Source organism: Silurus meridionalis, chromosome 21 (assembly GCF_014805685.1).
Source record: "Silurus meridionalis isolate SWU-2019-XX chromosome 21, ASM1480568v1, whole genome shotgun sequence".
Classification (NCBI taxonomy): Eukaryota; Metazoa; Chordata; class Actinopteri; order Siluriformes; family Siluridae; genus Silurus; species Silurus meridionalis.
The window spans coordinates 13,436,387-13,447,019 of record NC_060904.1 but is presented as its reverse complement, the minus strand read 5'-3'; the positions used below and the strand labels follow the sequence as shown (position 1 = coordinate 13,447,019).

General features: G+C 34.5%; 1 protein-coding gene across 1 annotated transcript; it reads left to right on the top strand.

Annotated features, from left to right (window-relative positions):
• Positions 1–1,334: 1,334 nt before the first annotated feature.
• On the top strand, positions 1,335–9,575 carry upk1a (uroplakin 1a). Its single transcript, XM_046833978.1, has 7 exons — positions 1,335–1,518; positions 3,619–3,819; positions 3,925–3,999; positions 4,921–5,028; positions 6,218–6,394; positions 7,201–7,284; positions 9,080–9,575. Exons 1-7 carry the CDS (start codon positions 1,456–1,458, stop codon positions 9,125–9,127), a joined length of 756 nt encoding a protein of 251 aa, XP_046689934.1. The 5' UTR covers positions 1,335–1,455; the 3' UTR covers positions 9,128–9,575.
• The last annotated feature ends 1,058 nt before the right edge of the window (positions 9,576–10,633 follow it).

Genomic DNA, 10,633 nt, shown 5'->3' with positions numbered 1-10,633 from the left:
GCAAACTCCAGCTGATGATATGCGTTACATGCATTAGAGTGAAAGATCTCAAATGGCCTGCTATGAACCCCAACTCTATTGGGATGAACTGGAATGCTGACTGCACCCCAGGCCCCCTCACCTCACCTACATCAGTACCTGGCTTTACTAACACCCTTGTGGCTGAATGAGCACAAATCACCACAACCACAATCTTCCCAGAAGAGTGGAGGTAACATGTAATGGGGACTAAATGTGGAATTTAAAAAAGCACATTTTTGTCTTTATAATGTACAGTACCTTTGTATTAGATGCACATATCTAGCGCTCAAAAATAAAATTGTTCTTGAGACCTGTACAAATTTAGTTCAAGTCCACAGTTGGTTGTTAAAAGATTGTATGTTTTTGTTGTCATTTTCTTGTAAATGGATCCAATAAAAATCGATGATGAATTAACTTCAATGGAGCGCAACTGCAATTTAATATATTTTTTAAAACATAGTATAATTAATCCCAAATGCACTCTGTTATATAAGACACTATAAAGTTATACATGATTAATGCCAATTATGGATATAAACTCTGAAGAGACTTGATCTAAATAAATAAGACAAAGCTTAAACTATGTTTCGCCTCACCCTTTGGACCAGATAATACTGCAAATTAAAACAGTTCAAAAAGTTATCATTGTCTTTCAGACTTAGCTTTTAACTGATATGACTTGAATGAGATGAGTATGAATCTCTACTGATAAACCCCAAAACCAATAATATGGATACACAAAGAAAGGTAGTTTGGTTTAAAACTCATTTGAGACTGGTAGAAGACAATATGGCAGAGCTATCACTCTCACTGTAATTTAATCCCAATAATAAACACAGAAAGTCACTCTGATGTTGTGAGAACAACTGTTCAGGAGTCAGTACAGGTGGAGCAGATTCAGTCTCAGGATGAGAAACATGTTTGTTCTTGTTCGACAGCCTTATGACGTTAAATTATATTTGCTTTTGTTTCTTAATAACTCTGAGTTACAAATATTTAAGATGACTATTAAAATTGGAGAGAAATAAAATACTTTTTATTATTATTACAAACAAATCTTCATATATACTGTATATAAATATAATAAATATTTGTCCCTTTAAATGGAACACTGTATCATTGGTATTATTTCTTTACCTTACAGTTCAGCATTTTATTTTTAAATGTTTTTGTCTATGTAGCATAAAGGAACAAACAGATCTGACCCCAACCCTGATTTAGAAAAAGGTTGGGATGATTTTGAGAATAGAGGCAGAACTGGTTTGCTGGCTTTTTATTCTTCTCGTTCCCGCTGAATAACTGATGGCGTAAACAGATCGAGCCTCTCCCCAACCTGTGATCGCAGGTTTCAAGTTTTTGTTTAACAGTAAGCTCTGACACACCAGTTGATTATTTCAGTGCCACTGTGAGAAAACCTACAGAAACACTACAGCCATGGCGAGTGGAGGCATTCTTGCTTTAATGGTCATCGTTGTGATATTGAATATATTTGCAGCGGTAAGTCTATACAATAATAAATAAATCATAGTTATGTGTCTAATAATAGAATAGAACAGCCTTTATTTGTCACATATACATTACAGCACAGTGAAATTTTGTTCTTCGCATATCCCAGCTTGCTCAGAAGCTGGGGTCAGAGCGCAGGGTCAGCCATGATACGGCGCCCCTGGAGCACGGAGGGTTAAGGGCCTTGCTCAAGGGCTCAAGAGTGCCAGCTTAGCGATACCGGGGCTTGAACCCCCGACCTTCCGGTCAATAACCCGGCGCCCTAACCACTGGAGCTACCACTCTCACACGATACAACACAAGAATAGTTATATCATTTCCTTTTGCCATTTAGAATTTTTTTATTTAAAAACACTGATTTCTTTTGCTGCGTTTACTTTCTTCCCTGACATGAAGAATTTATTTTTCTGATTGCATCCATTCCTTGAATTTATTTGTTTGAACAATGACACTGAAAGTATATGTCAGGCAGACTGGAAATACTCATCAGAAGTTACTACGGCTGGAATTGTGTACTTTGACATTACACTAAAAAATGTAAAATTGTTACTAAATAAAAATGTGAAAAAGTTCTGCTAAAAACAATGAGGGCAACAATACAGAACCAATGAGTGAAATGATCATTAAGTTATAGTTTCCAAAGAAAGTGAAGCCATGATGATGAGGCTTGACATTAAATGCTATGAATGACATTTACCTTAGGCAATTAAATGAAAATTAATTTTGTATAATAAGAGATAATTCTTTTCCTTTTCTAAACATTTAGTAGTAATTTTTTTTTTTGAGTAAATAAGAGTATTACTGTAGAGGTAGGTAAAAATTTTTATATTTAAATATTTAAATGTGATGTTTTTTTTGAGAGAATCCATATATTCAAATTAGGACTGTCAATTGATTAAAATATTTAATTGCGATTAATCGCATGATTGTCATGATTGTCACTAAACGCAACTTAATCGCACATTTTTATCTGTTCTAAATGTACCTTAAATACATTTTTAAATTTTTTAATACTCTAATCAACATGTGCATGCAACAAATATGGATACTTTATGCAAATGTATGTTTATTAATAGTAAATCCAAACTCAACATAGAGCATAAAGACAAAATATTCTTGTAAATGTTTTAAAGTAATTATAGTGTTTTAAATCATGTAAATCATCAGGACACCAAATGGAACTTTTGCTATGTTTCCACACGGACGGGTTTAATTGCCGGATGTGTGCACCATGGCGGATTTTGGTGCTTAATTTGAGACTTGGTGCATCGATTAAAAAAATATTTAGTGATTATAGATGATAATTTTCATTTGATATCTGATTTGAGAGCGGATGTATAAATGTGTGTTGCATTGAAGGTTTTAATTAAGCCTCTTCTATATTTATTTATATTTTTAATAAAAATGGTCAAACAGAAATGCTGCATTAATCATGCATTAATAAAATTAGTGGCATTAAAATGAATTAGCGCTAACGTGTTAATTTGGACAGCCCTAATTAAAATTAAAAATGTTACTTTGCCAAGTATCATAGGTTGCATGCACAAGGAATTTGTCATGGAGTGCTGGTGCAATCAAAAAAATAAATAAATAAATTAAAATTAAAATTAAAAAAAAAATATATATATATATATATATATATATATATATATATATATATATATATATATATATATATAGTATAAAAAACTAGGAAAATAAAATAATAAAATAATAAATAAAGACAGATAGAGTTTGTGCAGGGTATGTACAGTGAGGTGCAATTATCTTTTTTTCTGAATAAGTCCAAGGTGCAGGGTTGCAATATAGTAGTCCATGTTGATTGTGTTAATGTAACACATATGAAATGAACAGTGTGGGGTTCACATTACTGTAATATTCGTGTGTATAGAAGCAGGTCAGAGATGATGGTGTGTCCTTGGTATTATTATTTAGAGTTTGGTTGTGGATAGGAAGAAAAGAAATAGAGAAGCACAGAGAAAACATCAAAATGTGATATATATATATACAGTATATCAATAAGTGGATGAATGAATATCATGGTGATCATCTTTCCTTTGTATCATTGAGTGAAATTGATTCTTTTTTTAGGCAACAGGATTGGCGTTATTTGCATTGGCGATTTGGGTGGTCGTAGATCCATATAAACTGTACCCAATAGCGGCCATATCAGGGAAAGATGATATCTTCGCAGCAGCCTGGATAGCCATCTTCACTGGCTTTGCCTACTTCTGCACTGCCATCTTTGGGATCTACGCTGCTCTGAAAAGGAAACGTGTCCTCGTGTTGGTGGTACGTGTTTTATTTGTCTCTAATGAATTCAAAGGAAATAGTTATTTTTAGATGATTTAGATGCATTTTATTAAAAAAAAAACTATGACTTACTTTGTTCAACAGTACCTGCTGCTCATGTTCATCATCTTCCTATTCGAATGTGCGTCCTGCATCACAGCAGTCACCAACAGAGATTACGTAAGTGTACAGGAGCAGACACTCACTATAACATCATTTTATATAACATCAGTCTTTACTGTTGCCAAAAAAAGAAAAGAAAAAAAGAAGCCATTACAGAAATTCAAACATAACTGTTAAACATTAAAGTCATTACCAAATGGGTTGCATTTTGGTAGTGTTTGTGTATACCATTAAATTATTATCATCAAAACAAACAAACAGCTGTAGAAACTTACTGGAATCTGGATGCTTAATGGTGTCCTAATGGTCCATATTGGTGTCAGTATACAACAAAATGTGATCTACAAGTCACCAAAGCTCTTATATTTGTTCTTTGTGGTATTCAATAGATATAACAAGCCACCAACCTAAGACAACAAATTATCAATAGAGTACGGACCATTACAGTTAACATTAAAACCAGTACAATTCTCAAACTAACTATTAAAACCATTACAAATTCAATGAGGGTGTCTTTTTCCAGCAGCATTAATTATATTTCAAACTTTTAGGAACTTTCTTTTTGTTTTTTGCATTTGTACTCTTCAAGCTAGTTAGCAAGCCAATGACTAGTTAGCTATGAAATAGCTATGACATGTTTTTTTAGCTGTACATTTGGGAAATGAAAATGCCTTCACAGATAAACAATTGTTTTGTAGTTTCTATCAACAACAAGTGTTTTCTGTCTATCATAAATGTAAATGTTTATCTTTAAAAAGGCCCAATGATATTGTAAAGGAAGCTAACTAGCATAAAATTCAAACACAGGGTCACTGTTGCATTTATTCCTTATTTTTATTTATACTTCTTTCAAGAACTTCATTAAAAGCCTACACAGTTATTCTAGCTTGAAATTTGTATTCACTTTTGGCCATGTTAGTGTTTAAGCTAAACTATCATTTTATCCTTTTCTGTTGTTTTTTTTTTATTATTTTGTAGCTGATTGGAAACAGTAACCTGGTGAAGAATCAAATGCTGAAATACTATGCAGACAGCAGTGACCAAGGAAGACAGATCACTGGTACTTGGAACAAAGTAATGCAAGATGTAAGTGTACCCTGTTCTGGAATATTTCTTGCTTTTACTCTGTTGGGAGCCATATTGTTAATCATGTTCACTAAACTCACACATGAGCCACATTAGCTTGGAGCTAAACTCAGGCTTGCCACAGCTTGTTTGACCTCTCCTTTTTTTTTCGTTAGACACACTGCAAATTGTGTGTGAACTATCCAGGCCTTGGTTGCCAAAACACAACTTGAGCTGGTTATGCTGGTAGACCATACATTGACAACTGTTAGGGAAAAAAAAGATATTTCAGATTTTCTTTACTTACTTCATTAACCTAAACAAAAAATGTCTGTAAATTTCAAATTTTTAAATGGCCTTGACTACGATTTAATAATGAGTAAGGTGTAATGCAGAAGCTGTTTCCCATTTTCTAGGACTTTTAGGCAAGGATGGTCAACCAGTTCAACCAGCATGGCCTGTGTTTTAGCAGCTGATCAGACAAATTTTTACAGCAGGGTAGTACCTTTTTTGAGGGTATATATTAAAGTAGTTTTTTAAAGTTCAATGTTTAATCCTACGTCTGAGGATTTCCTTATAAAGTCTTCCAAAAAGGACCACCATAGAACAACCACGAGTGTCATTTTGCTAAGAGCAAACTGGAAAATGGAGCGATAAAAAACAATCTTGTGTGACCATGAGCTCATGCATTCAAAAGGCAGTAAAGTGATGCTGTTACCAACCTGAAATAGATAATTATCCTATAACAGCATGCCCCAAAATGTGTTTTATTCCTTGCACAATTTTGACTGATCCTGAATCAATCGGTTATAAACCCAAGAATCGTTTTATAGGTGTTAGTTATTGCAAATAAAAAACCTATATTCTGGCATATAGGCTTTGTGTGGAGTTTTTGATTTATTGGCTCTAGATGAATGATGTAGCATTGTGAGTTTTTGAAAAATACTTTGCAACCCACTTCGCAAGCCTGCCCCTGGGTGATACTAAAGTGCTTTAATGTGAATGTGTGTGTGTGTGCATGGTGGCCTGTGGTGGACTTGCCAAATATCCTGCCTTAAATATAGTATTTCCAGGATAATCTATGGAGCCACGATAAATCAGTTACTGAAGATGAAGGGATGGATGTTTCATGTTTTGTTTTCATTATATCTGGAAGTAATTTTGAGAAACCGATGGAGAGATTTCAATGTTCTTACTCTCGTGTGTCTAGGCTCAATGCTGTGGGACAGACAGTCCACTGGATTGGATGGATTACAATTCTACATTCAGGCAGACATATGGCACCAAATACCACTGGCCCCTCAACTGCTGTCAACGTCAGAACAGCTTTGATGCTGCTGACCCAGTTGGCTGCATGCTTGGCCAGACCAGTGCAATATTCAACCAGGTGAGCAAAACCCAGGCCCATTAATTTAGTCTACAGTCAAGAAGTTAATCATACAGTGCATCTGGAAAGTATTCACAGTGAAATAAAACTTTTTCCAAATTTTGTTATGCTACAGCCTTATTCCAAAATGTATTATATTCATTATTTCCTCAAAATTCTACAAACAATACCAGATAATGACAATGTGAAAGTGTGTTCAAACTTCTTCCATTTACGGATGCTTGAAGCCACAGTGCTCATTGGGCCCTTCAATGCTGCAGAAATTTTTACTGTACCCTTCCCCATATCTGTGCCTTAATACAATCATGTCTTGGAGGTCATGCACTGTAAGACTGTAAGACCTTATGTAGACAGGTGTCTGCCTTTCCAAATCATGTCCAGTCAACTGAATTTACCACAGGTGGACTCCAATCAAGTTGTAGAAACATCTCAAGGATGACCAGTGGAAACAGGATGCACCTGAGCTCAGTGTGATAACAAAAGATGTGAATACTTGTGTACATTTGATTTATTTTTTCTTTTATTTTTAAAAATGTGCAAAGATTTCAAACAAACTTCTGTCCCATTGTCAGTATGGGGTATTGTTTGTAGAATTTGTAAGGAAAATATGTAATCTATTGTGTAATAAGGCTGTAACATGTGAAGTGAAATGTGAAAGGCTGTGAATATTTCTGTGCTGTGAATATTTCCTGGATGGACTGTAAGCTTTATATATGCAATCTTAATACATACATTACACTGATAGATTCATCATTGCCTGCTTTACACTGTAGTCAAAGTGAGTTTATTTGCTTTGACTTCTGCAGGGTTGTTTCAGCTACATCCAGTCTATGTTACATCGTTATACCTGGTCTGTGAGCTGGTATGGCTTTGCTGTGCAAATGTATATGGTGAGTGTTTAAAAAAAAATCCTTGTCAATATATCGTACTAAAATGTTGATGTTTTGAGGATATAATAGGAACTAATGCTACCGGTCACTGTAGGATAAGTGTGTGTGTATATATATATATATATATATATATATATATATATATATATATATATATATATATATATATTTATATTTATATTTATATTATATATACAGTACAGACCAAAAGTTTGGACACACCTGCTCATTCAAAGAGTTTTCTTTATTTTCATGACTATAAAAATTGTAGAGTCACACTGAAGGCGTCAAAACTATGAATTAACACATGTGGAATTATATACATAACAAAAAAGTGAACTGAAAATGTGTCATATTGTAGGTTCTTCAAAGTAGGCATCAAGAGAATGCCAAGAGTGTCCAAAGCAGTAATCTAAGCAAAAGGTGGCTACTTTGAAGAACCTACAATATGACATATTTTCAGTTGTTTCATACTTTTTTGTTATGTATATAATTCCATGTGTTAATTCATAGTTTTGATGCCTTCAGTGTGACTCTACAATTTTCATCTCAATAGATAGATGTGAAATACTTGTACCAAGTTTTGTAAACATAAAAACAATTTCCACTTTTCAGCCTATCAGAATGCCTATTTCAGCCTATTTAATGCTCAGAGATATAAAAAATAAAAATAAAAACAAATCCAAGAGCTGCATCATGTGACTTGCAACCTTCTGTAAGCACAATAGATATTTTTACCTGTGGCAACATAAAATAAAAATCTGACTGGCCAAGTTTGGAATATTGATGGAAAAGTAGCTAGGAAAAGGCCCTTCTTGCCAAAAAGAATATGACAGCATTACCTTCAAAACTACATTACATCAAAAAGATAAATGTTCTGAAGCAATTTACTTTGTGTTTTACCAATGATATCTAACTTAGTCTGATTAGAGTTCAAACACAGCACATTACCGTGAACACCTTGTACCAACTGTCAAATACAGTGAGGTGATGATTTGCAGTGGTTAAAACCTAAAATGGTCTAATGAAAGACAACTATGGGTATGTGAGCATCAGACTTTACCATCAAGCATCGGAACATGGTGGCCTTGACTGCTTCATAATGCATTCTTTCATGTGTTTTTTGAAAAAAATAAAGGATATATTTCCATATATTGGGCCAAGTCAGGCTAGCGGAGGCGGTGTGATGTCCCATTGCTGGGTCCTGCCACTTGGGTTATTTGACACAAACCAACTCCCTAAACATTGCAGACTACAATAGACCCATTCAAGGCAATTCTATTTAATAATGACATCCCTATAAACAGAATAATGCGTTCTGCTGAACTGCAAACATGGTTCAGGAATGGTTTGAGTAAAATGAAAAGGAGTTCACTTGGTTTCCAAATTGCCCAGATTTCAATCCAATTAACCGAGCATCTGTGGGATGTGCAAGACAAATCAGGCCTATCAACAGAGGCCCCACTTTGCAACTTACAGAATGTAAAGAATCTGATACTGTCTTGGTGTCACATAACTCAGTACACCTGATAATGTCTTGGTGTCACATAACTCAGTACACCCTCAGAGGCCGTGTGGATATATTGTGAATTGTTTTTTCCCAGGCCACCACAAATGCCTCACTTATGCTCTCTAAATTTGAATTCACTCGCAATGTCTTGACTTTATATGGAGCTATAATGATTACGAATATTGTAACCCTTTTAACCCTAACATTTTTTTTTTAGCCAATTAAATACATAGACAAATGTAAAAAATATGATGCTAATGTCTTTTTTCTCTCTCGATCGTTCAGTTTTTCCTCATGCTGATTGTCATGGTGTACTTCCTACTCCTGGAATAAGATCACGGAACAAATTTTTCCACCAAAAACGCTAATGTTGGCCTGCGAATGAAATCTAGGAGTACAAGAAGGTTTTTTTTGTTCATTTATAGCATACTTGTCTTTGGAACAATGCCACAAAAATGATTAGCCATTTCTGTCTCCTGCTGCCAAAATCTTTCCTCAAGGCAAATCTTGATATTATTCTGATTGCACAACATTTACGACTTGCATGTACCGTGTTTTATGTTCGGCATGATAGTGGCTTTGTTCCTTTTGAGCGGTCATTGGTTTTGATTATAGATTACATTACATTCTTTTCAAAGAATAGTCCATTTCAGGGATTTTCTCTTATGGCTATTGTACATTGATAGTAATATATACATATATATATTTATACTGTTTTAGTCAGTTACATGTGTGGATATGTGGCCCGTTTTGAATGTTTTAATAAACACTATAGAGACCACTTTGCTTTTTTTTGTTCATTCTATATTTGTATCTAAGCTCTATGTAACAAAACTTTGACCATTGTTCGACGGTTACACCCAGGAAACTACAGGACAAACAAGATATGTGATTTCATACAGGAGTTGAATACTGAAGGCGTATGAAATTAGTCATGTTGGTGTGTACCTGGGAGTGGATCTTGTAACAGAGGCTGACTAGTTTAACAGGATATTCTTCTAGAAAAGATATATGGAGAGAAATTCCACCCTCATGTTCATTGTAAAGCTGAAAACAAAATAATACCTATTATAGCATTATATATATTATTATATTGTTATCACTAAATGTATTGTAAAAAGGAATTATATTGACCAGTTATTCCTACCAGTAATAAATCAGGTCGAAACAATGGATTTATAAAATGACATACAAAGATCTTTTAAAATGAGAGTTTTTTTCAATGGAGAATAATATGTTAAAGCCTTGCTACTTCAGATTGTCTCCACCTTGATGGAAGCCCCAATTCTGGCTGAAAAGAAAAAAAGAAAAAGAAAAAAAAAACTGCCCTAAAGCCTCTTGCTGCCACCACCATGCTTCACCATAGTCATGCTGTTCATTTTTATGTGGTGTCCCCCTCCCAAACATAATAACAACCTGTGGAAATAATATACTTTATTATACAAATGGGTCTTATTGGACCAGAACACATTTTGCCATGTGGTCTTGGATAATATATTTAAGCTTATAGATATTTTTAGAGGAAGGATTTTTGTCTGGTTAACCAACCCCAGACATATAAAGAACGAGAAATTGTCACATGCAGAGAGTAATTAGTACATATCAGATATTCCTGCAGCTTTTTGATCTCCTGCCAGCCTCCCCGATAAGGTTTTGTCTTGTCCTTTTATGCATTTTGGTGAGACGTCCTGTTCCTAGTGCTCTATTGGTTGACGATGGCCTTTTCAATGTTCCATTCTGAATACAGTCACAGCCTCGAATGTTGAAGAGTTGCGCAGTTTGTTTTGTCGTTTGTACCGTCCAATAATGCTGGAACATTTTCTGACTTTTATCTATTAG

Coding starts and splice junctions, on each gene's coding strand:
- upk1a (XM_046833978.1), top strand. CDS start 1,456: ATGGCGAGTGGAGGCATTCTTGCTTTAATGGTCATCGTTGTGATATTG. Junction 3,820..3,924: donor AACGTGTCCTCGTGTTGGTG/GTACGTGTTTTA, acceptor TTTGTTCAACAG/TACCTGCTGCTCATGTTCAT. Junction 5,029..6,217: donor GGAACAAAGTAATGCAAGAT/GTAAGTGTACCC, acceptor TCGTGTGTCTAG/GCTCAATGCTGTGGGACAGA.